The sequence below is a fragment of the Corvus hawaiiensis genome, chromosome 1 (genome assembly GCF_020740725.1).
Source record: "Corvus hawaiiensis isolate bCorHaw1 chromosome 1, bCorHaw1.pri.cur, whole genome shotgun sequence".
Lineage (NCBI taxonomy): Eukaryota > Metazoa > Chordata > Aves > Passeriformes > Corvidae > Corvus > Corvus hawaiiensis.
Genome location: NC_063213.1, coordinates 54412653 through 54440303, shown reverse-complemented (window position 1 = coordinate 54440303; position 27651 = coordinate 54412653). Strand labels below are relative to the sequence as shown.

At 40.6% G+C, this 27651-nt stretch overlaps 1 protein-coding gene and 1 long non-coding RNA gene across 7 annotated transcripts in view; one reads left to right on the top strand and one right to left on the bottom strand.

Moving 5' to 3' along the window:
* Window positions 1–307: 307 nt before the first annotated feature.
* On the bottom strand, window positions 308–15193 carry LOC125326551. Its single transcript, XR_007203884.1, has 3 exons — window positions 13774–15193; window positions 5416–5542; window positions 308–658 (listed from the first exon to the last, which is right to left on the bottom strand). It is a non-coding gene; the product is annotated as an uncharacterized LOC125326551 (long non-coding RNA).
* Window positions 15194–19741: 4548 nt separating this feature from the next.
* The window catches only part of GLCCI1 (glucocorticoid induced 1), a 54428-nt gene continuing 46518 nt past the window's right edge, over window positions 19742–27651 (top strand). For all 6 annotated transcript variants that reach the window (XR_007203874.1, XM_048304859.1, XM_048304850.1 and 3 more), the window contains exon 1: window positions 19742–20695. Coding sequence is in view for 5 of the 6 variants with exons in the window: in XM_048304859.1 (XP_048160816.1) it covers window positions 20248–20695 (448 nt within the window). In the remaining variant the exon portion in view is untranslated. The remainder of the gene's footprint in view (window positions 20696–27651) is intronic.

Genomic DNA, 27651 nt, shown 5'->3' with positions numbered 1-27651 from the left:
CCATACTGGATGGAACAATTTGAAAATAACGTTATTAATGGGAAGGTGGTCACACAGAAAGTATAATCACATTTGATTTTAGAAAATAATAATAAACTGAGCATGCTGCCTGGATCTTACTTGCCTAATTCCCTTTTACAAAAGGATATTTGGGCTATGGATAATTTATAAACAAATAGTATTATATTATTGATCTCTAATCTCCATGGTTACTGGGCTCCTCCAGTTCCATCTTGGCTTCTACGTAATTAAACCTCGTTGCATGTGTAAAGCAGCATGAGCCAGAGTAGGCTGGAAATGTGGGAATTATTACAAAACACAAAGAAGGAAATTTCCTTTATTTTACACCTTGGCATAAGTGACAAAGCTGTTTTGTCTTTACACATGGAGCTGGTGAATAAAAAGCAATGTGCTCAAACACCATAAACCAAGTTCTTGCAAGTAAGAGTGCACTGAAGTTAGTGGTGTGCTGGTCAGATTTAGGTGCTGATCTTTGTCCATGGTGTTGTTATAGACCTTTCTGGAATTTTCCACTTGTCATACTGGGATCGGTGAGAATTCCACCAGCTTGAGAGTCACTCTCTTATAATGCCACTTTAAAGTAGTGGTAAGTACTCAGCCTTGTACAGTTAAGTTTTTAAACATTTTTTTCTTCTTGCTGTATGAAAGACCCAGACAACCAACAGGAGTGTTATTATTATTGTTAAAAAAATAAAGCATAAAAATACCTATAGATATAATGCTAAGTACCCTAAAATTGAGCTTTCCCACACAACTACCTCTATTTTTCAGTTACAGTAATCTCAGACAGTTCTTGGAGCAACAGTGTGGGAAACTTTAAAGCAAACTTTGGTGAAGTTTACTTTTTTAACAAACATGTTTTCAATACCCTTCTATGTCACCTTTGAACTGACCAGAAGCAGGTTAGTCCTCTTCTAGATACCTTGAGTCCAAGCTGTCTAACTACTTTAAAATGCAAATAGAAATTAGTGGAGGAAGTTTTTGGCTCTTGATTGAAATAACTTCAAAAAAAGAAAATCTCTCTTAGTCTCCACATGCTGATTATTCTTTCACTTTTCCTTATCAGGTTCTTTTCTGTTTACTTTTAGTTTCCCTATTTCTGGATTCAGTTTCTCCTAGTTCCATCTTTGTGGAATATTTATCCTGCTACGAGCTATTCCCCAAGGCTGTGGATATCTGCTTTCCAATCTAACTGCAGAGGTAACTGCTCTGAAGGACATGGCCACCTTTTCCGTGGCAGCTACCAGCGGGGTCACTGACTGCTCCTTCTCCTTGCATTCCTGCATATTTTCAAACAGTAAGGTACTGCCTGTTAGCCTAGTCAATATTTTAATACTCTCTGGCCACTCTCCTCTCTGTCTATTTCATAAAAGGCACTTTTAAGATTCCTTCCCAAATAAAGCATGTTAATGATTTTTTTTATTCTTTTTCCATTGTAAGTTTACTCCCAAATATGGTATTTTTGGCATGTGTTGTATCTCTAAGGCTCCTAGTGGAGTGGATACTTACAAGTAGGAGTAGATATTAAAAAGCAAAAATGGGATTTGCAATGAATGTTCTTCCACATAATGCATCTCAGAAAAAGTAGCAAAAATGAAAGCATTTAAATGCACAAGAGCCATAAAGTTGTTAAACCAAGATGCTTAGGTACTACTGTAGCCACAGAAGGACCATAAACAATAAAGATCCACTTTTGGAACATGAAGTACATACAAGACTATAGAAAACAAATAATTCGACATATGGAAAGAGAATTTGTGGATGTTTTTGACTACAGGAAATCTCAAAAGTTGACAATAGGAGTCATTCCAGAACTGCAGTTAAATGACACTTCCATGAAAAACAGTGAAGCAGCAATATAATTCTATGTTTCTACATAATTGCATCATTCCCTGCCCTGAATGTCTAATTACCTGAAAAATTCCATCTTCAAAAGGAAAACAGTGGCCAAGATTCGTGCTCAAATGACCCACTAGTGAGAACTGAAAATTGGGGTTTGCAAAGTCAGGTCTTTGGAAATTACCATGAGATATATATATTAAAAATTATAAAAAATGTCTCCAGAAATCAGAAAGACTAGTTTTGTCTTCACTCCTTCCTAAATAAGAATAATAAACTGCAAAATATGCAAGGCTAGTTCACATTAGAGAATTCTCATAAATTATATATTACATAGTTGGACATTAAACTGTTAATACAGGAAAGCTTCAGAGTATGGGTTTCCAATTTCCACTTTATGAATTTTTGTCAGCACAGCTTCCTGTGGTCAGATGACGTATCCTGTCAGTGCCAGGCTTTTTTCCCAAAATACTTAATTGAATTTTAATGACGTGCAGAATCTCACACACCGGTGCTTTGTTGAAAGGCAGTGCTACAGACCATTCCAATTTTTTGTTCCTGATTGTACCTTTGTGATTTCTTACTATATTAATTCTTGTAAGCACGTCTAATTTTCTCACCGAAGACTTAACCACGTGAGCCTTAATTAAAGACATTAGCAGTCACGGAACAATTAACGTAAGTCTTCCACAAAAAGAATTGGTCTGCAGGGAAGAGGAGTTGAGCAGTGAGTGTACTGTGTGCTAGCACTTTATTTACAGAGGCCACGCTGAGAAAACCCAAAATCAAATCAGTAACAGTTTGCCTAAAGAAGAAACTATCAGGCTTCATGGACTGAGACACTAAAGTCGTCTTCTTGCCTATTATTCTTGATACACAGCCACTGTCCTGGAGCTTAATCAGAATTCATGAAGCTGCTAAAGTCGAGAAAGATTATTGATCTTATTAAAGATGTAACAGCACCAGACTGAGAAGATGGAGCCTCCAGAGGAAAGAGAGGATGGAAGCCTCCAGGGGAAGCTGAAGCAGCTACACTTCACTGTCTGTTTAGCTCACACTGCCACAAGAAACCAGAGGCATTTTTCTTTCATAGATCAGGAGCTTAAAAGCCAGGGCACAACTGCCCCGTGTTGAGCACCTACATCTCTCCACCTACAGCTGCAAAGTATGCCTTCCTGGTCATCATCAACAATGTTTTAATTAACTTTGGAGGCTTAATTTCTTCTTCAGTTAATCCCATCTAATGGTACTGGAAACAAAGGAGTGGCTTAGGTGTAGCTGGATGGGAATTTAGAAATTGTAGGTTACAAGGACATTACAGATGAGCTAACTTGACTGACAGAGCTGGTACTAACACAGAGAAATCATCTAGGTGTACTTTTGAATCCTAGGGTTTTTTCTGTATTAACTCTAGAGTGCAAATTAATTGCTATATTTATAGAAAATGATGAGTGATAACAGTGGAACTAGAACTGGGGGCATTTTTTTTTTTCTATCAGTAGCCAAACTGAAAAAATAAATTAACTTTGTTTAGACTGACCCAAAATACTTTTTCATTTTTTCATGAGGAAAAGAAAAACTGCAGAAGTCCCAATTCGAATAAGCTGTTTCTTTTGACAGGAAATTTCTTGTTTTATTCAGAAGTAACTAGAACAAAAGGAATCAAAACACTCAGTTCACAGAAATTTAGAGTTGGGGGTTCCCCCTGTTGAACACCTGCATGGTTATGCTGCTTCACTCACTAAGATGCAAGAAACTAGGTTAAATTTGGAGGAATCTTTCAACCTCAGGAGCCAGGATATTTGGAGTTGAACCTCCCTCAGTCCTTCCTGCTACAACTCTTCCATCCTCCCTCTATATAAAATGAACAATAAATATTAGGTTAGTCAGAGCCCATCCTTGTAAGACACAAACTCCTTACTTCTGTTCCTCGTAATTTTTTTCCCACTGCCAAAGGATCAAAGGGTTGGAAAGAAAGGTGGCACAGAAGGAGAGGCACTGGCTCTTGCCTCCCTTCCCTGTCCAAGGAGGGCAGAGGAGCGTGCAGCTGGACACGTGATGACCTTGACCTCCTCCTCCCCTTTCCTGTGCCCTACCCTTGGAGATGCTGCTCCACCCTGATGTTGCATGCACAAAATACACCAGTATCAGGAGGAGGGAATGGGAACCTCACCCCAGAAAGGAATATAACATGGTAATTAAAGGACTAGTTTAGGTAGGAAATTTAAAAGTTCAATTCAAATAATCTCATTAAGAAGAAGGTCTTGGCCATACAGTTCCCAAGTTCTGCATCATTCAAGTGCCAGGTATTGCATCAAATGAGGCACAAGCCTTTTCATTTCCTCCTCCAGCTTTATTTATCTAGGTAAAAAAGCTAGCTGAAACTATTTGGCAAATCTGATTCAGATTAAAGTGGGGAGAAACTAAACCCAGTACTTTCGATAATTACTGTAGTCATCTAAAACATTCACCCAGCTGAACACCACAGTGGTATTCTTACAGCACACCTGTGCAGGCAGGATTGTCAAGCTAAACTGGAAGTCGTTTTATCTCTCCACTGCAGGTGAAAATTAAAACTTAAAACCATAAAGAAGTAACACATGTCTCCTGGCCAGCAACCACTCTCTTGATAACAGGTGACATGCAGCTGCTCTTATCAGGGTAAAAACTGCTACCAGAGAGCTAAGAAGAATTTTTGGACTAATTTCCATTGCAAAAGGTGGCAGATTGGTGCTGCATCAGCTGGGTGAGCTGTGCTGCTTGGAGCAAGCCTTTCTGGCTCTCTACTCTTTCCAGAAATGGTGGTGTGTCCTTATGTGCCAGCCCAGACTGTTCTTTGGTTGGTGAGGGGGAGCCACATCCTCCAGCGGGGAGAAAGAAGCACTTGCTCCCTGTGAGCTGGACCACAGCTATGCTGTGCTCATGTGCTGTGCAAAGGGCTCATGATGTGCTTGAATTTCATGTCAGGGATATATTTCCCAAAAACCATGGAGCAGGTTAATCCTTCAGTTCCACTGTGTTATTCAGGTAGTGTCATAGATAATTTTTTCACTTACAATGTGTAGGTTCTGTACTTATGATCTATCTGACTTACTTGAGAGACACTTAATTGTGAAAAGGGGACACAGCTTCATCAAGAAAGTAATTAGAAAAAGGCCATCTCAATATTAACAAGTATTTATGGAGTATGCCCCATTGCAAAGATGAATTTTATTCTGATTTTCCTACATTAGAAAAGCAAACTTTTGCCTCTTGCAACACTCCTTTGAAATCAACCTTAATGGTTTCTATGGAGTGAGGTCTAACCTTATCTTGCAGCTGTGGATCCACGTGTGTCAACCCACAAATGTCATGTATGTTTTAGGCAAATAATTTCATGCAAAGTGTTTTATTTCAAGACTGAAACATTGTTCCAGGACAGGTAGTATAGGAGTGAGGCCAGGTGGGTGGACCTCTGAAGGATTTTTTCCAAGGCAAGGAAGGGACCGTGATAAAGCTCTCTCTGATCTTCTAGATGTGATTGTAAAATGACCAATGAAGAGAGAGATGACTTACTTTAAGATACAGCAAACACTGTGTTCCCACTGATAATCCATGCAAATCCACTGTCTGTAGAGCACTATTTGTCCTGCACAAGGAGTGCAAGATAATCTCAATATATTGGCTGAGAGACAGGAAATATCTGTTCAGAAAAAAAAAAAAAAAAAAAAAAGGCAACAGGACAACTATAGAGTATGTACTATCAGCAGTAAGTAAACTCAAAAATAAACACTTGAAAAGGGCAGAATTGCCTTAGATGGGACTTCTTGTCTTTCCAGAGTAAACATACTATAACCAGTACCACTATAACCAGACATCTTCTTGAGAAATCATACATAGTTTGAACCATTTAGGATTGATTTAGGAAAACATGAAAAAGCATCTCATAGAAAATCCATAGACATAGTTTTATTGGTGCAAATAGGTACACATTTTCTCTATGGATGTCACACGCTCAGTAACTCAGGAGGAAAATAAGATATGTGGATACAAAACTTAACTCATAATTCTGACTCTCATCATCCAATTAATTTCTTGTAGAAGTTTGTTTCTCAAATATGCCATGGACTACACCAGACTTTTGATGTACCATTATTATTTATAGGATAGCAGTAGATTGAAATCAAGGTTTCTCTTTCCAAACTGCTGATACATAACAGAATTTGGCACATCAACAAACTTCTTTGTTTATCTTAAAAGTCTGTTCATGTAAAAGAATAAGCAACTCCTTTTCTCTACTGAATCTATATGAATTAAAAATAGTGTCCTTATATAATCAATGTTTTTCTCCTAAAGATTCAGGTTTCCTTGTTCTACAGAATACTTTTAATTAAGGCACACCCATAAACACTGGAATGTTGGAGGATGATGTTTTTTGGAGCTGCTGCTGTGTGCTTGTGAGTATGCTACACACTTAAAAGAAAATGGTGGTTTCAAGATAAACCCAAATGTCTTATAACAGCTTTTTCTGTACTTTTAATTTCTGCTACTTTTGAACGTGTTAAATTTTAGTTTATATGTAGGCTCAGCCCAGTACTTTTCTACCAAGTGTGTAGGGGAGTGATGCACTACAGGCTGTAATTTAGGGGCAGGTTGGAACTGCCTGAAATATGTGTGTCTTCATAATTTATTCCTAAAAAGCTATTATTACCTGCACTCTCTCTAGTTTCAGCACTAAATATCCTTTCCTTCCCTCTGCACTGGGGTAAAAAGGTGGTGGGAGGGAAGCAAAGTTATTTTTACTCCTGTGGCTGCCAAGCTGCATGCCAGAGGCTCCAAGAGCCCACGCAAGCTGAGGGATAGAGCTGGGCTGCCAAGGGCTGTGCTAGCTCTGGGCAAAGCAGAGAGTTTCCAAACACTAAGACATCCTCAGAAAGATGGTGTTGGACTACGGGCACACTCAAAGCCTAAATACTAAAAGCCTACCTGCCTATTGTAAACATTTAAAAGTGAGAGGTGTGTATTAATGTGGTGCTCAGATGTCACAGCAATGTCCATTCCACGCATCAAATCCAATGCCTGCACCAAAGGACCAAAGCAATCCCACCTGTGTATGTATTACTGTTTCTAAATACTTTTCTACTGCAAAAGCTCAGCCAGTGGGATCTTTGCCCTCATAAACGTCATGGTTATTTTTACATAGTGGCATAGCCCCTCCTGTACAGCTATTTAAGTTCTTAAGTTTTTCTATGAGACCAATGCCTATTAAAATTCTTTATTTGCATATAATAAAGTGGGATTTTAGTGTTATTTAGCATAGCTAGCTTGTATACATGGCAAATAGCAACAAAATACAGAAATTTAAATGTAATGAACTGTTTGAGGGGAATGTGTTAATGAGAACTCTTCCTTGGAAAGCTTGCTGCTTGAAAGAAGGAAGGCTGTTTTATCTGGGAACTTAAACCTCCATATGATATGATATATGATATGTTCCAGATTTTTGGACTATTGGATGGACAAGGTGAGCTTCTAAATCTTCCCTACTCCATGTGTTTGATCGTGTCACTGCTAAAATTAGGCAGCAAGAAGCTTAATTTATAGTAATGTAAGAATGAAAGCAGATAATGACATTTACACAGCAGTTATGGGCTGTTCATCCACAGGGCTATTGAGGGAAGGGGGAAATGCCTGGGACCTGGCAAAACACGGACAGCAAAAGTGGACTTCCACTTGCATAAAACACAGAATAGGACTTGTGATTTTATTTTCAAAATCTCTTTGTGTAAACTCAATTATTACTATCTACTAGGGAGCAATTTTGAAAATGTCATCTTGTTTTCATGTACACAGACACATATTTCCTGAGTGGCAGAAGACAAAAACTGGATCTCTGAAAGTTGCTTGAAAAATAATCAGTTCCCACACAAATTCAAGATAATATTTAAACTTTTTGTCACTGCCCAAGGATCTTAGTATTATTTTACACTTCAAACACGAGACTGGAAAGAGTTTTGAAATTTTTACGTATCTGTCACATTGATTCAAATTACATAATAAATTTTTACATATCTGTCATATTGATTCAAATTATGTAATAGCTTCTCCATGTTTAAACCCTAAAAATAGGTTTAATTTATAAATACAAACATTTAATTTAAATAATGCTATTCTGAAATCAGCTTCACACACTTCTGCCTCTTCTTATCCATGTTATCAGTTCTTTCTTTTTCAAGAGAAGATCTAATTAACAAATCCACGTTCTTTCTCCTTTCATTCACTCTCCCACTTTCTTCTCTCACTCCCAATCCCTTTTCCTGGCAATTCCTATCAGATTTTCATTTTACACCTCCTCCTTTACCAGTAATCCTGTAATTTTCTATTTGTAGGGTTTTTTTTCTTGTTCTTTTTTGTCATTACTCTTCACAAAAATCCCAGTACACATGGAATGATATCTGTCTCATCTACATTTTTTAAAATCCTACATTTCACCTAATTTTGCTCTCATATTTCTGCTGAGTTTTCCTCCTGTCTATAAGTTTTAAAATAAAATAATTCATTGCCTGAAACTATGACCTCAGATGGCTTTCTGCCAGCTTCACCTTTTCCCAAGTTGTCTTAAATTTCAGCTGTGTACACCCTACTCAGCTCTTTTGAGGTCATTATTAGTGATGTGGCCAAATCTCAGGACTCCTTCCACCTCCACAGCCTGTGATGTTAATGATCATACTGTGACTCAGAAATATTGTCCTCTCTTGATTCACTGTCGAAAAGATAGAAAGGTTTTTTTTTTCCTTTTCTTGTTTTCTTTTTCAAATCACGCCAATTCCTTAACCTTTCTTTCAGCTGTGGGAGACCTCCATCCTAAATTTCAACACATTCCTTACCAGGCTCATTTTTTACCTTTATTCTACTTGTGTGTTTTTCTAGGTGATTTCTTGCAATTTCATCAATGCAACTGTCATATCTAGAATGCAGCTTCTCCACTTTTCATTATCCATACCTGATTTCCCCTTGAGCCTAAAACACTGAAGTCAAGATAAGCTTCCTGAATTCTCTCTCTTATTTTATCAGCCTCTCTCTGTATCCTTTCCTGGCATTCCTCTTCAGTGCCATTTTGAACAGAAGTTAGGAGCATCCACTGGGCACTCATGTATAATCTTATCTCGTATCTCACTGTGCAGTTTGTTGTTCCAAGCTGACAATGCCATTTTCAGTTGCCCTTACATTTTTGTCTCTCAGAAGTTCTTTCATATCTATCTATCTATCTATCTATCTATCTTGATCAGGCTTTCACCTAGACAACTATGCCCAAAATGGACTTTTAAAAAAGACTATGAAGCCTTCCTTCAAGGCTATCTCAAATGCCCCTACTTTCATGATGCATTCAGGAAACAGAATTGATATCAGGCTGTGGCATTTTCAGTGAGGAGTGCTTGTTTTAATTTATTTGTAGATTTTTAAAAATACTGTATGGTACGTTTCACAGTATAAATATCTGAACTATACTAAATACATACTCTTCCTCTCTTGCTCCCATCTTGTGGGTATTTTTTCTTCAGTTTTTCTTATAAGTACTGCAAGTTTTTTGCGTTAAGAAGTGCTTTGCGGGCATGCACAGCAACCAGTACAATATCCCATGATATGACAAATAATACTAACTTAGTTTTTTTTAGCTCTACTCACATGACGCTGATGAGATTTCAAAAAGCCCTTACTCTGCCCAGACACCCGTAGCAGCATATGCACAACAACAAGACTCAGTGCTAAATTATATGATGGCAAAAAAGTAATTAAGTTCAAAGATGTCAGATGGTTTGATACATTAATATTGTCAACTCATTTCATAGCATTGAAATACTGTAAAAATGTAGTTTGAAAACAAAATCTTTGCAGTATTGCACACTTCTATCAATATCTTTTCACAATCAGGATCTCACCCCTGTTTTTAGGATAGTGATGTAGATAGGGATTCTCACTGATGCCAGTCAGAACTGTCTGTATAAGGACAGAAAAAGGGGATGAAGACGTATTTATTTTCTGTGTATATACAATGCCAGACATAATAGGATCACAAGTAACTAATAGGTAAGAAAATAGATGAAATAAAGTTGGTTAACAAATATTTTGAATTTAATTTCTTAAAGGTGTGAGAATCTCAGACCATTTCTGATCAACATATTCTAATTTTATATAAACAAATAAAATACCAAATACACAAAGCTCAAGCCCACTGGATTGCATAACTTATAAATCACTTCAAGAGAGATAAGTGTGAAAGGTGATATGAAAGTGCAAGTTGTTAACCACCGTTGCAGCTGACTGAGTGTTTTGTTTATTCTCTAACCAGATTCTGCTTTGGGAGTCTGTACCACAACTAATTAACCATAATGCTTTATAATTGTATAAACAGAATATGTAACAGATCTTTATGATATATAATTAATTCTGCCCTTAAGGAAAGCTTTTATAAGTCAAACCATGTGCTGTTTGAGAACTGCCTCTTTATGTTCTCCCTTAGAAGGCAGGTATATGTCCCTGCCAGCAGAGCTCTGGGAACATTCTAGAAAATAATGTTCGTTAAGGCCAGCCAGGTGTTTTCTTGCAGACTGACTACTGGGAGCCCCATCTCTGAAGCTGAGGTGGCTGCAGCTGCCTCTGCTCCTTCCTTTATGCAGACTGCAGTGAGGAAAGGCACTTTGGTACAGAAAATTTTCTGTTTTAAAGATCAAACTCGCTGTTGTCATGCAGTAGTTATTTGTTTAATCCTGAGTTTTGTCAGCCTTACTTTTCTGTATTTTTTTGTGTATTAAATTCCAGGCTGAACTCGATCATTGCTGCAAGACCAGAACAAGAACCCAGACAAACACAAATAATTTGTTTCTGGATTATGACCCATGAATAAGCACCACTCAATATGGTTAGAAGATGGCCATTCTCCCATCTGCTGTTTGATGCGCTTGTCCTTCCTGTGGAAAAAAAGAAAAACCAACAACAAATGGACACACATGAGTTCAGGAGACCTGGGAGGTCAGACACCTGATGCCACTGCATGAAGACCTTCTTTCTTGAAGTGACAGAACAGACAACATCCATTCCTAAGACTTGTTCAATCAAAGGTGTGAGTCACCCTTACATTGGGCCTAGAGCTTTGTGTGCCGCAGGCCAGAGCTGGTAGCAAAATCTTGAAATACCATGCTTAGCAGAGCTGAAAGTACAGTGAAAGACTCCACTAGGCTGTTTGCAGAGAGACCCTATCTTTGTAAAGTGCTAATCAGAGCCAGCAAATTTCCAAGCATCCCAAGGTGAGAAACTCTCATCCACCTAGTACTCTGCTGATGGTCTCGAAGGAGATCCAATTCTAAGGACCACTGTGCCTTGGGACATTGGTTCACTCTTTGGACATCTTAAATGTACATAATAAAAGAAGGTAATATGAAGATAAGTTGTTTGCTGGAAGAAAAAAAGGAAAGAAGGAGAAGAAACAAAAGAAAGAGTGAGCAAAGAGCAGAAGCCTCCTTGATCTAGCCATCACTTGGCTGAATGGGAGGCACAGGTTCACATTACACTCCTCTGGAATGATAAATCACACCCTTCTTTGAGCCCGACACACCACTGGGAGGATTATCTTTGCAGGGCAGCCCAGATCCTTCTCGCTGATAAAGTTGCTATATCTGAAGAGTATTTGGCAGAACTGTCACCATACTCACAAACAGAGGAGCTGACTCTCCTAACCTCAGAGGCTTGGTAGAGGGAGTAGTCTGCATCAGCTCCTGTGCCCTCCAGATCAACTCTACAGATCACCTATGTAACTTGGAGAAGAAAACGCTGTTTCCTTGGGGAGCTTTGAGGTGATTTTGTTAATGGGTTTCCACACCTTTTGAGGTAACATTTTTAAGGTAATGAGCTTTTTTTTCCCCCATTGCTTTCCCACCCACATCCACTTCTGAATACACAGCTTTCTTCTGTCCCCTTGTGAGCTAAGAAGTCACCAAAAAAGATGTTCTTTTTTCCTTTTCTTTTCAAAATTAAGAGATACCTCTTCTTCTACCTTTGCATGATCAGCTGCACTTCTTATTCCCTTTCTCTAGACTTCTTACAATGTCACACATCATTGTTTTTCCAGACACATCTTCTGTTTAACACTCCCTCTCATGTAACAGAGATACACTGTGTATTGGTAGAGCCAAAGCCATAACTCGGTACTATAGAGGAAGGTCTTCCCCTTGAGACCTTTCATCATGGGCTTATAAAAACTGAGCAATTACATCAGAGTTCAGTTTCTGCATGATGACACTGATTCCCACTGTTTATTGGAATGCTCTATTTCCACCGGTAGTGGTTACATTATATCTTGAGCATCAGGGAAATAATGCATGTCTACATCTACTTGGCTGGCAAGTACAAGTTTGAATTTCTTCAAGTAATGTGTGTGCTTTTTGTCATTTAGGACTAAAAAGAATATGAAGAAATTATCCAAAAGATGTGCTTCATTGGAACTGCTCTGATCTCTCAGAGAAAGAACTGTCTTTATGGCCAAATAATGCTTATAGATAGATTTCCCAAACAATGCTTTTCTTTCCAAGGCCCCATAAATCTCAGATTACTTTTGAGAGTAATAAATGTTGCAATAATGCTGTTCTTGATTACAGGCAAGACTATAACAGCTCTGACTGGTAGTGATTCCATAATTATGTTTGATTACAGACAGGCTCTGTGCGATGCAAGGGGGTTATTTGTTGCCTTCTATCAGTCCTGGATTCCACTGGATTCCACTGGAGACCAAAAGCATGCCATGCCAGCATACACAGCTTACTCAGCTGCCTTCCTCAGAGCTTTGTCACTAAAGCACAGCATTTAATAGCAGGACCTGTGATAGTTGGGTGTGCAAAACCTTTTATGGAACTGTAATTAAGCCACTACGCAACTATGTCAGTGATGGCCACTACCTAAGAGGATCCTGAATTTCAGCAGCTCTTGAGGGCTTGATCTTGTATACTTTATAGTGTGCAGGGGATAAAGTTACTCATGACTTTACTCTATTACAATGACAGTAAGAACCAAAATGACAATGAGAAATAAACTATATCTGTAACATTGTCCACGCTTTCTATTATCAAAGAATTTGAAGAAAGGAAAAGCTCCATTAAGTCAAGTAGCCCTCCCTGTGTCAATGAACAACAAAAAAAATCATGCCTTACAATTTATTCTCCAGTGCTTTGTTTATTTGGTATTAAATGACTCATGGAATAAGGTTTCCACCTCTCCCTGTGGGAGATTATTCCAGCTGCTGAGACCTACTAGCAGCTCCCTTTCTTTTTTTTCTCTTTTAATGATGCTGAAGTTTTGCATTCTGTTTTAGTTTGGGATGTAAAAGAGACAAAGGAAATTCACATCCCCAAACTTTCTTTAACATGCTATTAAAGCTTTGACATGGACTCAGAAATCCAAGGAAACATGCAGTTAAAACAGAAATGCATCATGTATTTCACTTAAATACCTCAATAGAACACTTTTAAGCTAACTGCACACTTCCTTGTTTTTACAGGTTTGTTCCTTACCGTTATGTAAATGCACTTTTATTGTATGTAAATTAGCATTAGGCAAACTCTTAAAGCCTGTTTTGTAGCTGTCACACCAACAAACCACATTTACAAATAAATATTTGTTTCTACAGGCAAATATATTACTTACCTGGAAATAATAATAATTTCCAGCTTTTTGACTCAGTGCTGGGACTCTGCTCTGGCCCCACAACCTGTTGTATGCACAGAATGGAACATTCTAAGAATACTCTGCTTATAGAGTAGCATACCCTAAAATTCATTAAATGTGGCTCTCTAATGCATTTTATTGTTATTATTCTTACCAGGCTGCAAAATCTATTTAAAAAGAGAATATTCTCCTGCTTCGAAGATTCAGAGATGGAGTGTTTACCTCCCAGTAGTAGTTGTGGAGTCCACCATGTCACTCAACAGCATCCCATTTGGCTGGTAAAGGAAGAGTGATGATAAGTTCCAAATAAAGTTTAGTGCTGTTTGTTGTACCTAGAAAGAAAGGTCATGGTGAACAAGGCTTTATTTGTCAGAAACAGCGAAGTAGGATAACTGGAGGGGTAGAAGCAACCCAGGAAAGGACTCTCTGAAATGAAGGTTGAAGTTCCCTAACCCTCAGATTTGCCTTTTAAATCAGTATTGTCAAAATGTACCCTTATTAACACGAGCACAAATCTGACAGTTAGGGCACTGGTGTGGTAAGAGCATTCATGCTTAATGCAGCTCAAAAAAAACCAACACAAAACCAGATACAGACCAAATCAAGAAATCTTAATAGAAAGATGTCAGGGACTCTACTATCAGACACTTATTACTCTTTTAATGGATCATAATGGCTTCAAATCTACCTCGTTAAGGGGATGCTGCTCATTTAAAAAGTTAAATGTCATATAAATCTAAGTACTATACAGTACATTTGTGCTTTCCTAATAGCAAGGTAACTGCTCATATGAAATGGTGCTTCTCCTTTCTTTTATTATATTGGTGTGATTGGTAATAGATATAACAATATCATTATATTCAAATTGCTACTGCTATTTGCTTACTGTTTCTACCTTTTCCATTAAAGATACGATTGCTGTACATAATATACAGTACCTAAGCACTCTGCAAACATTTTTTTTCCTCACAGATAATTCTATGATGAGCATGAAACTATTTTAAGGAATAATTATTTTCATTATGTTAACATGATGTGTTGCATTGTTTTGCTATTATTAATTATATATTTTAGATAAGAGACTGGCAAGATAAATTATAGTAAAGAACCACTAGAAGTGCCCATTACATTTGACATGGCAGGTTATCAGAATACCAACCATTTTACCATGTTTCAATCAGCTTCACTTTGGAGAATAGCAACCACACATACTTGTCCAAAAGTGTCCTCCTAACGAATGCCTAAAGTGGAAAAAAGGGAAAATAAACCTGCAAAATCCCTCAGCTTCTCTTTTGAAAGAACTTGGGCTTAGTCCCAACTGTGCAAATCAGACTTTTTTCCAGATGACGAACTAGGGAAGGGAGATGGAGATGGTGGTTGAGTCAAGTAACCAAACTCAGAATAGTAATGTAGGGCAGGACTGCTGCCTGGAGAAAACCCAGCTTCCGATGGGATACTGTCTGACATGGTTAACTTGCTAGCTAAAGGAAAGTGTTGAATGGAATTACCTGTACCAATGAATAGAAAGAAGAACTTCAGGCTGAAAGTGGAGCTGGAAGGAAGGTTTGGTGATTTTAGCTGTGTGTTGAATGTTTGCCTTTATGTAAAAGCAGATGCCTAAGGAATACATAATTCAAAAGTCCCAAGTGGTTGGCCTATTTTCCTGAAGAAGAGAAGAGAATGTAGCAGTAGGTCTGATTCCAGATGAGATAAGACTTTGTTATAACAAAGGTAATGTTAATGGGCAGGTTCTGGTTTAAGTGAGTTATTCAGTATCACAAAAAGGCTTCTGACAGATAGGAAAAAAAAGACAATTATCCAAAATGGTATTCAGTTTTCTTAAGGGGAAATCTTACAGCTGGCTCTTACTCTGTAGTTTACTGGCTTGTTCATTATGCAGTCCTCACTCCTAGTGACAATCCTTTACACTGAATGAAATAAAGTTAACAATAGCATTTGACTAAAAAGAAAGTACTATAATACCTTCTGGCTGAAATTCAGCTGTAAACTTGATTCTGAAATTTTCCAGTTTGTGAGTATTCATAAATACTGAGTTTGACCTAGTGTAAATACTGTTGGACCATAGGTCTAACAGCCCTTTACTTAATGCATTTTCCCCATATCTAGGAAAACAAAGACATGAGAAAAGGAAATCTAACTCCTGACTACATGCCTGACCCTAAATTGGATGATCAGCAATGTTAAGGTAAGTCCTCAGTAGTGGGTTTCCTTTTGTTATTGGAAGACAACTTGAGCATGTAGAGACTTGAAAGTGATCATGAGTTGGAATTCTCTTCCCTGGTGAGTGTCAACAAAGCCAGCAGTGGGGATAATGATGTATCAGCAGCCCTGGAGAATTCAAGGGCTCGAATGCAAGGTGAGTCCCGAGAGGCTTGGGGATAGAGAGTGCTTGGCTGATCTGAGGAAATCATATCTGTACCACTGAACATTTGGGAGCTGTGAGAAGATGGAGTGTGGTTGATGAAGGCAGTATCTGTCTGTCAAAAAACCTTGTAGTAAAAATAATTCCATATATATTTTTTTGCCATTACCATCATACTCTAGCTAGAACTTTGTTTAAAGGCAAACAGGCCGAAAACTAAACCAACACCTCCACAGTTTGAGACAAATATTTTCTAGGAAAATGGGCCACTGCTGCTTCAGCAGAGCTGCTCAGCTCCAGATAGCAGTTGCATTTCACGTGGAGGCCCTTACTACAGGGGATGTTCCCATTCCTGCCTAGGGATGCTCCAAGTCCACCGAGGCAAGCCTGTTTTAGTTTCAGTTTTGTAATTTGAGAGCTGCAGTTTGGGTCATTAGGGGTCGTTCTAGTCTTCAGCCACATATAATGCTTTCTGGTCATCATCTCTTTCAGAATATTACTGTGATGTAAGTACTTCTTGTTATTTCTCCCTTCCCAAATGTAATATTCCTAACTGTATATTCATTATATTCATTACACATAAGTGAAACACAGGGAATGGACCTGAACATACATGAAGATAAATGCACCCATTATTATTTTGTGTTAGATGCTGTGTGAATACCTCAGAGACAGTCACAAAGGACTTGATTCTAAGTGGAATGGGCAAAGGGCAGCCAAGAAAAAACATAGACAGCGGGAGATAAGAGAGACATAACAAGAATGAAACAAGCAGGTAGATACACTGGGAGCAGAGTATTGATGGCCTTACAACCTGGTAAGAGCCTAGAAACAAAAGGTATGTCCAGATTTGAAGAGTTTGCCCTCTCTAAAACCTTCAAGTAGGAACAAAATAAGGATTAGGATTGCACAGTGTCTAGTTACTGCTTAAAACGTCTCAGTTTCCATGGCTCACGTAAATCTGTTTCTGACCTTGAGAGATGAACCCATTATCAATTGATAATAGTAAGAGAGATGTAACTTTGCCTGTCACTGCCCCACTCCTTGAGTTCACTCCCTTGCTGTCATGCTCTTGCTGTGATGTGTAATGTCCACTGCTCTCAGGATGCCTCTCCCAAAAGCTGTGTTAAGGATGTCCTTGTCTCCCAGAAGGATTGAAGATTCAGAAATACCTGTTACCTCCAGTATAAACTCCCTTAAGCACATGCCAGCTGACAAGGTAGTTCCTTAAAGTGGAAAAGAGAAGCACGAAATGCCTTTTACGTGGCTTTTGAAAAGCTGAAAAGGGTATTTCAGGCAAACATGGGTTTCTGAAAGATATTAAGATTCTGATAAGAGCTCAGTTTTTACTTCACTTTCCCTGTAATATCTTGTTAATATTACAGAGCAATGGTACTCCCTGAGGGAAGTACTCTGAAACCTAGATGAAAAACACTGAAAAATTCAACAGTTGGTATCCCACTTTAAAATACAGAAGAATTCCTTCTTCATCTCTTCTGAAATCACTGTTTCCTAGGGATGTGGCATGGTGTTGTACTATGTATGCTAACTCTAGTTTAGAAAGAATTAGGATGGAAATAACTTTTGGGGAGCGAAGTCTCCCCAGTACAGCTGTTGATGTGCCTGGTAACAGTTTGGCTGGAAACAGTCCCAGTGGATCTTTCCTTCTCTGGTTGTGGTGAAGGCAAGTGAAGTGGTGGTTCAGTTTGGACGGTAAGGCTGTGGCATGGTCCTCAGCTTGTTTGGAAAGGAAGACTTGCTACTGATATTTTACACTGACATGCCCTGTGGTTTGGGGTGTGTGTGGGCTCTTATTTTGGGGCTTGTGGGATTTTCTTTGTCAGACATTTACCTTGTCTTTATGCATCTATTCTTCCTATCTGAATACCTTGCTTGTTTGATGTGCAAGAACATGGAAATTGTAAAATTTAGCCATTGTAAAATAGTATCTAAACAGACAAATTCAAGAGTTATATTAGTTCATCCTTATTTTAGTCTGACGTAACCCTGAGCATTGGCAATAGCCGGAATGTATCAGCTACTGTCTCAGTCAAAGGTGTACTTTCTTTCTCAGCTGACACCAGATGATTTTTGGTCTGTAAGACACTACTGTGTCAGCAATGCTATCTGACAAAGTTACATATATAGGAAAATGTGCTTACTGTTTAAAACTCTACTGATATTACTGTGGGCAGATGGCTACTACAGGTGAATGCTTTCCAGTCATTTTGAGCCCAGTGCAGCAAAGCAGAAAAAAATAAACTAGATGGACTTCATAGCTGTGATTAAGCACAGTGCAAAATCCTTGGGGGAAAAAGTCTCTACAGCCCAGTTGTACAAACAAATTTGGCTCATGCTAGCAGAAAACAAAAAGACCGGAATAATGGAAAAATACATGGTTGCTGATTTTTCTTAAAATGAATTTATAGGAGTGGCTTTGTTGACTGAGCACATGTTCACACGGGTGTGCGGTGTATTATTCCAACCCTTTCTGTAACATAACCACGGTGACTGCGTCACATGGTGCTAGTGCAAACAAAGTCTCACTAACAGCCCGTGAATAGAAGCATTTCCGGAGAATACAGTTTCTCATTGGGACTATCAACTGATTCCTGTGCTACCAAGTGATAAGGATAGCTATGGACAGCGTTGGAAGTATAGAGTAAGTGTAGTAATCTGAAATGTGCAAGACAAAAATGAGTGTTTGTTATATAATCAAAAAGGATACAAGGGATATAGTCCATTCTGTCGCACTTTTAATTGATTACTGATTGGAAGGCAGCATCTAATATAGGAGAGTATATCTTGTTAAATATTGTACTTCTATCTATATTCCATATCCTTTTTGTTCTCCTAATGTCTGAATCTGAAAGGCCATCACTGAGCTGACTTCCTCCACACAGCAAGACTCCCTGCATTTTCCCTTCTCCTCCATTACCATCCTATTTGCATCAGATCCAAAATAAGCACTGTTTTCCCGATGGACTCAGCTCAACTTGTCTTTCTGATCTTACAGCCATTTATTTTCTTAGCTATTAAGCTACTCATCCTAATCTTCATTTTGTTTCTCATTGTCTCAGGTTATCAATTCATCTAATGGGATCTCTTTTTCCTAGAGCAAAAGCACTTTTAAAAAATATCACTGTAAAACTTTTTATTTTCCTCTTGTCATTTTCTGAGAGGTGCTTTTGGATGTACATCAGGAAAAAAAAAATAATGTTCTATATACACTTATAGGAAATGATGAAACCACACTTACTTAGAATTTGAAGAACACCTTGATTTTTTTAACGAAAGTAAAAATACTGTCAAGGTTTGATGGACGTGAACAGACTTTGTTGCAGGAAATTCTGGCTGTTTCTCAGCCTTTCCTGCATGGGAGTGGAGTAAGAGGGAAGACGCAGACAGTCCTCTGGGAATAGGGATAGCGCAAGATTTGGTCCAGATGAATGGCTCTCTTAAGCCAGCGTTAAGTCGGCATCCCTGTAAAGTCCACTTTGAATTCAGCAGCACATCTTTGCACCTCACCCAGCGTTCCCCGGGGCTGTACTCCCCGCGTTCCGCCTACGGGCGCCGCATCCCGGAGCTCCGGAGCCGGGCCCGTGCCCGCCCCTCCCGCCGCCGCCACATCCCACTTCCCCGGCCCGCCTCCCCGCCGCCGGCCACGCCCCCGCCGCGCCGCCGCTCCCATTGGCTGGCAGCGAAGAACGGCAGGGCCCCTGGCCAATGGAACCCGCGCTGGTGCCGCGGTGGCGCCCAATGGGCTCGTGCGCCCCCCGCCCCTGCCCGTCGCGGCCGGGCGCCGGGGCTGCGCGGTGCCATTCGGAGGGCGGGCGGCGTGGGGAGCGGATGGTGCTGGCAGCGCCTCCCGGGCGCCGGCGGGGGCAGGAGCTGGAGCAAGAGCTGGCTACGAGCATCTCCCTCCCTCCCCATCCTTCCCCCTCCGGCTTCGTGTCCCCTCGTCGTGCGCTGCCGCCGACCGCGCTGAGCCGGCAGCGCTGTACGATGTGAGCGGCCGCTGGGCTCCGCAGCGCCCCCGGTGCTCTCGACGCTGGGGCGGGCAGCGATGGCCAGAGCCTGGCGTGGAAGCAGCAGCCGCCGTCGCCGATAGGAAGCGCCGGGGGCAGCTGGGCAGGCGGCGCGGAGACTCCCTCGGGCCGTGCAGCGCTTGTCCCGCCCCGCCCCCTCCCTCCTTCCCTCCCCTCCTCCTTCTCCTCTCCCCGCGGCCGGTGCATGCGGGGCGCTGGGGGCCGAGCTCGGGTGCCCCGCAGCCGCCGGAGCGAGTGACCCGCGGGGTTTTCCCCATCCCCGCCATGTCCTCATCCAGCTCCTCGCAAACCCCCCCGTCCCACCACCAGCCCCCGCCGCAGAGGATGAGGCGCGGCGCCGCCGGGTCCCCCACCGCCGGCACGGCCGGGGGCCCCGGTAACGGCGCCGGGGGAGGCGCGGCGGGGACCAGCCGACTGCTCCAGCCCATCCGAGCTACCGTTCCGTATCAGCTCCTGCGGGGCAACCAGCACAGCCCGACTCGGTCCCCCTCCGCCTCGGTGGGCAGCAACACGGGGCCGGGGGGTGGCGGCGGGGGTCGCGGCGGAGGCAGCCCCCCACCGCCGCCCAGCGCGACGCCGCCGCTGGCGGCGGGCGGCGGCGGAGCGGAGCCGGGCAGGGTGAAGGGCAGGCAGCGGCGCTCGCCGGAGAGCGGCGGCAGCAGGAGGAGCAGCTCACCTGAGAGACGGAGCCCCAGCTCCCCAGTGTACAGAGGTAAAGCACCGGGAGAAAGCCGGTCCTGCTTCCCTGCCCCGCGGGGGTGCTGGCCGGGCTGGGGCTGCCCAGCCTCCGGGCACCCTGGGCTCTGCTTTCCGCTGTCGGGCTGCGCCCTGCCTTCCCCCCGGGCCAGCGGGGGTGGGACACTGGCGGACTCCCGTCCCGACGGGAGGAGCCCCGCTGGAGCCTTAGGGAGCGGGTCGGGGGGCGGGGGTGAGCCTTAAACCCCCCCATTCCCGGGGCAGGTGGCGTGCCCCGGTTTGCTCTGCCAGGAAGCGGGAGGCGGGAGGAAAACACTTCATCCCGCCGCCCTCCCCCGGGATGGGGGGAGGCGACCCCTGAAATGTCATCCTCCTTCTTGGGCAAGGTGAGAATCCTTCTCAGGAAAAATGCCCCAGTGACCCCACCCGCGCCAGCCTCGGGAGGAGCGGAGGGGGGCGAGCCCTGGGGCCGCCGGCGGCCCCCCTCCCTGGGGGAGAAGCAGTCGGGGGCTCCGACGGCGGTGCTCCTGCCGCTTCTACCCCTGCGCTCGGGCTCTGGCAGCGGAGGTGTGTAATAGGGAAGCGAGCCTAAAATTAACTCGCTTCCCTGTCTCCAGCTGTAACTATTTAGTAGGGGTGATAATGGGTTAGATTTATATCTGGGGAGTCACAACCCAGCTCTGAAGTGTGTGTTAAAACCAACCATCAAATGCTCTTCCTTTCTGTAGAACTCAATTTCTTAAAAGACTTGCATTTTTATAAGATCATAGGATAAAAAATGAGGTGTTTTCAAGCACAGGTTCCAAAACAAGGAAATTCCCGTATTGAGGTGCTTAAAAACAAGTCTTCTTGTGAATGCTTGAGACTGTAAAAAACTCAAGCAAACAAAACCCACTACAAACCAACCCAAATAACCAAAATAGGCCTGTAAAGTTTAAAACGTGAAATTGATTCCCAGCAAGTCCAACTTAACCTGCATCAGGTTGTCTGTTGAATTACTGAATGTGTTAAAGTGGCAGTGGCCATCTTACCTCCCCCACTCCTTTCTGCCTTCCCCCATCACTTGAGCAGTTGAATGAATCTGACTAAACGCACTTTTTATGTTGTCCTGCTGTAGCTGGACAACATAAAAATACCCCTTGCTTTTTCTGTCCCTTCCATAAGTCTTACTGCGTGTGATTTCTGCCAGTATGTGTTGTAGCAGTGGAATCTTACCTTCTCCCTTTTTTAGTTTTTATGTGTAGTAAACCCTTGCTATCTGTAGTATTTGATACTTGGGCAGATCTGTCATCAGAACCATCCTAGGTCAGGGACAGCATTTTACAAATGAGCAAAATGTCACTGCCAGTTACAAATGGAGTTAATTTGCCCTATGCATCTGCTTATGCAGATGACCTAATTGATTGTGTTATAATCGGAACAGAGATACTTCATAATGTATTTTTCAAAAAGCCCATTTCTGCAGAGCGTTTTGCATGCTTGAAAATGGAACTGAGCGTCTGTGGTTTTGATTCATTCAAGCGCTACTTAAAATTTTAAAGATCATATTTTTCCCACTGTATGGAGCACTAAATGTAGATTTCCTCTTTGCCTCTTAAACCTTTGGAAAATGCTGATGGGAAATGAGGAAAAACCAAAATATATGTGCGTACGAGTAGTGGTGGTGCTGATGATGAGCAGTAAATTATTTAATTATGGGAACCCAGAGGAAAACATTGTAGTGGTGCAGTGTATAAAGGCTACGCTTAAGGTGTATTGAAGAGGGAGGAATGTGTGCAGTTACCTGCAAGCAAGAAAAATACTGCAAAGCTGTGAAGTACTTCATTAATGTGTATGAATTTTTTGTTGGAGGGGAAATTTTAATTTTGGAAAGTGGTTTCAGTCTTCTTCATCTGTGGGCTATTTTAGCCTTAATAAATCAGACTATAAATTAGTACTGAATGACTTTTCTGTCATTAAACTTGTTTGAGCTTGCCTCCTGGTGAACCGCGTCAGCAGCACACAGAGCTTGATTTGGTTTAATGAGTGCAGTGTATAAAATCATAAATGGTCCGTCGAGAAATGCACCCTGTAATCTGTATGCACTGCAAAGAATTCCTTCCCCCTCCTCCAGGTCAAGCCAGCTGCTGCTGCAGAAGCTGACATCCTCTAGCAAATCCTGAATGAATGAATGAAAACAACGTGATCGCCCTAATAATGACCACAATTGCACACGTCAACAGCTTTATTTTACCGAAGTACAGGCACCATTTTCTAGCAGGCGAGAGTAATAAGATACTCTATTTCTTCAGTCTTGCAAATGAAAAAAGGTTGCCAAAGCTCCCCTTCATCTGCCCCCCCACCTTCCCCCCCCAAACCTAGAGCTGTTTTTACACAGTTTGGAATATAGTTCCATGCCATGGGGCAGTATTTTGTCTTTGTTTCCCTGCTTGTTCTCAGCATTTTAGTACATGATGTGTGGACACTAAAAATGTGTTTGTAGTCTATATGGTGATAATAGTATATAGAAAATTGATTGCTGAACTGGAGGGCTACTGCAGTAATAATGGAGGACTTGAAAAAAAAATTTAAATGTTCCATTTTCAGACATGGACCATTTTGCTGTGGCTTGTTAAACAATGCTGCTCCAGCTATTTATAGTTGTTATCAGTATGCAAGTCTTGGGGAAGTGGCTTGATTAAGTTTTTTTGTCAGTTTTTCAAAGCCATTTCCCACTGCTGTAAAATATGAGCTTAGGCTCTAGGTTTAATCCTGTTGTTTTTCTCACCAGTGCGGGAGATGTGTTTGTCTTTGGCTCTGCAGTCTGACTTGGATTGTTTCACGAATGTGCTCATTCTGGAGACTGCTTCTGATTCTGATGGATAGATGTTACTCTCTTAAGACACCTGTCCCCTCCCCACCTCCCTTCAGCCTTTTTCAGTATAGATTCCTTGATCTGGCTATTCTGCTAAGCCATTTTGTGTGGATATTTTAGTGATTTGCTAGAGGTCCTTTTATAAAGGAGATTTCTGTGAAAGCACTCCAGCTTTGAGCTTCTACAGGTCAGAGCAACTACCACTGCAGGCACTGACATCACTACTACCCGAATGAAAGCAGCATGATCTGTTTTTTCTCCCATCATCATGTTTTCTACCCCTTCTTTCTAGTATACTGTAAATGTTTTTGTTCTGTAGCAATACCTTGTGTTTTTAGGACTGAAATTTTCAATAATATAATATTTTCTTCTAAGCAGATTTGGGGATTTTTAGTTGTTAGGAAACCATCAATGCCAGTAGCAGTATTTGGTTAGTACTGCTACTGAATGGGTGAGAAATTGTGAATGTTATATGTATTTTTTTAAGGTGCTAAAAAAAAAAAAAAGGGAAAAAGGGGGAAAAACCTTCTGATATCATAGGATAAATCTCCAATGTGCAAGTCTACACCTTTCCTCTTTCTTGAAATGTATTTATTCCTTACTAGTAGATATTTTTTATGGTGTGTGCTCATGTTTTGGAGAGCTGGCAGTGGAAAAAGTGTCTGATTGAATGTAACAACACATGGTTTTCTTAGAGGGAATATATCTGTTAGATCTCTGAGTGCATAAAAGTAATGTCAACAGAATCTGAAGCTATGTGGTTTATGACAAAGGTGTTCCGGTAATAGTCCAAAGAAGCCAAACCCTTGGACATGTCAAATAAAACTTGCCACTTGCTCATGGACACATCTTCTAAAGAAAAAAAGCAAGTTTACTTTCTTGCCTTACCTGGATAAAATCAGAAGTTTCTGCTGTTACGTAAAGTAGCTTGTATAAATATGAGAGAGGGTTTCCTGTTTAGTTTCTTTTTTTTAAAATAGGTGAATATTTTGTATACAAGGAGGGTGTAAATGACTTCTATATGATTCAGACTTAACACTGGTCTCACCAAATGCTTTGATTTGTGTAGTGTTAATTCTGGTGGTACTGTAGTATTATGTTTCATATTTTTCTAACTTTCACTTACACGTTTTATAGCACAAATTTTTTTTCCATATAAAATTTTAAAGACAAATGTTAGTTTTAAGGACATACGAAAAATACTGTAATCAGTTTGGCTGTTAAAGGTTCCCAATGTCTTTTACTTCCCAAAATAACTCCTGAAGCGTTGCCAGCATTGGTGAGAGAAAGCAATTACAAAAGATGCTAAACAACTGCATAACCCAGTTCTGCTGTAAGAAGTATATATATCTGGTTTTAGGCTAGTGGAGGGAGGAGTGGAGTAAAACAAACAGTGTTGTTGATCTCTAGACTTGTAAGGGATATCAATATTATAAAAACACCCAAAATGTGGGCTTCAAAAAGTGGAACTATTTTAGTATCCTGGATTCAAGCCATCCAATATTGTGGCATCATAAGCATTTATACCAGAGACCAAGATGATCTTTCCTTTATTTCTTTTAAATGTAGGTAAGGAAGTAATTTTTGTGACGCTTCCTATTTCCTGATCCCTGAATAATAGCAGTATTCCCATAATTGTATGGCCAAAACAGTTTTGCTCCAGCTTTGTCCCTCTCTCTTCCCAAAATAGCTTTCATTGGAATATAATATGATGAAATAAAAGACCCTGGCTAAATTTGATCCAGTTGTCCTGAACTCAGAGGCTTTTTAGTTATATGTTTTAACATGACTGTAAATGAGAATGGTGTATTAGGTGTCTTTAATAAATATGCTTTATAAAACAAATAAACTGTGCTTCTTTCTGGTGTTAAACTACAGGAAAGTAAAATAGGAAGGTACTTTCTCCATTAAACTTGAATAGTACTGTAGCAAGGCATTAGCTATGAAAAAAGAACCTCCCTACCCCATGGAAAAAACCCAACTTAAAGATGTATATGTATATACCTGTTTTAAATTGCTACTTGTCCTTTAATTCTTATTCTTTGGACATAAGCAAGTATTCATGTGTTACAGATGGCCAAACTGATGGCCAAATTGAAGTTACTTGCCAACATCTGTGCATAGTAAAACAGAGGCAAATACTGAAATTTGGTTTCTGAAATACATAGTTCCTGTGTTTTGTTGTTTTCTTTCCCATGGTGGTGGGGTGAATGGAGGTTCTTAAAATGTATTTTAAAATGCAGGGATGGTAGATCAAGGGAGTGTATCTTATAATCTTACAAAAAAAGTCAGTGTTCACCAAGCCTAGACTGCTACATTGCAAAAATTCACAGTGAAAAGCCAGTTATTTTCAAAATGGGTTTGTGCTACTACTCTGTCATTATGAAAAAAATAATAAAAATAACTGATGCAGTAATTCTGAAGTTTCAGTTCAGTCTAGACTTGAAAGCTGTAGTTGTAACAATGCAAAATGTGTTGGAAATAGAGTATATGCTCCTCAGTGTTTCAGTTTAAGTGAGTATCTGAAATACATTTTTAGTGGGCCTTCACTGGTTGATTAATTATCTTCATCTGAAGAATATAATAATTATTTTTAATTTGCAGTGAAAAACGAAAGTTCCTGTTTAAATCAGTTGGCAATTACTTCAGTAGAGAAAAGCATTGCCAGCACTTGACAAAATAGGTAGTTCTTCATGGATTTCACATGTGTTCACGGGAAGTTGTTAAAATAGTAGGGTTTAAGCATCAACTAGCATTTTTTAATAAGTATCTTTTATTGATGAAAAAGTGACCGTGTATTAAAGATGACTGGAAAATTTTGCTCAAGAATTTAACTGTTAATGATTATCATCTTGGTTTACTGTTAGTATTTAAATGAATGTTTATGTTATTCTTTCAGTGCTGCCTCCCATGTAAATCTGTAGTGCTTAAACAATGGCTTAAGGCATTTTCAGGCGAGTAAAATAATACTTACATCTCATCATTAGAAAGGATGCATCACAGCAACTTGTCAGCCTGAGATTGTGCCCTTTTCCTTTGTGTCACCATTTTTAAGATTTGGGTTATTGCAAAATGAAGAGCATTGGAGATAACAGTGAAGGAAAATGGGTACTTAAAAATCTAATTTGGAGTAATAATTTTGAATCTGTATTTACTTCCCCAAAATTAGATAGTCCTTCAGTTATGCTTTATTTTTTTCCCATCTGTTTTGACTCTGAAGTTCATCACTGCTATACAACTAGTTTTGAATTGGGAATTAAATGCTAAAGTGTAGAGATAGCATTGAAAGGGATCAGAGGCTTCTGCAGTGTGGATGCCACACAGAGTATCATGATACACTGTGTAATAGCAATCCTTTGGAAGGGTGAGTCAGGCTCTCCGGTTCTTACTTTTCTGAAGTTGACATCGCATCCATGGAAGCCCTCATCCACAGCTGAAACTGAAAAACGTGCTCTCAGGAACTCTTCCCTACTCTCCCAGCTGTGTGAGTCTGGGCTTAGCACCAGAGCTGTATGGTTATGTGGCCCCCTTGGATTGTTTGGTGATAACTTTGCTCAGACAGTGTGTCCTGGTAGTAGGACAGAGGAAGGCATGTAGTTCCTGGAAGTCTGTCTTGGAAGGAAACGCAGCCAGGCCAAGTGAGGCTTGTTGGGGAGTGCTCTCAGTCTGCTGTCTCAGGCCTTGTAATACTTGTAATGTCTCTGCCCTGGGTGTGTTCATTCCACTTCTCCTTTGGTTTGTGCATTTCCTAGCTGCTGCTGCTGATTCCTGCCAAACTATTCTCTGAAGAAAAGACTCCCAGAAAGTGTGAGTGTCTACACTCAAGCAATAACAGTTTTCTGCACAAAAAATTTGTAAATGGGGGATTAACCTAAACAGTTGATGTTAGGTCAGTGAAGATGGTTGTGATGGGAAGTTTTCATTTTTTGTAGTAGCAGATCTCTTAGCCTTCCATATTAGATATTGTTGCTTTGGAGATTGTGTACACTTCCCAGTAGGTTGTAAAATGTTATGAGCTTGAGTTTTGAAACCTTAATACAAGGTACTGTATTGGTTAGACCTCCTCATTTAGTGTAGCATATGTCCTGATGATAAATGATGCCACTGATGCTGGTGTT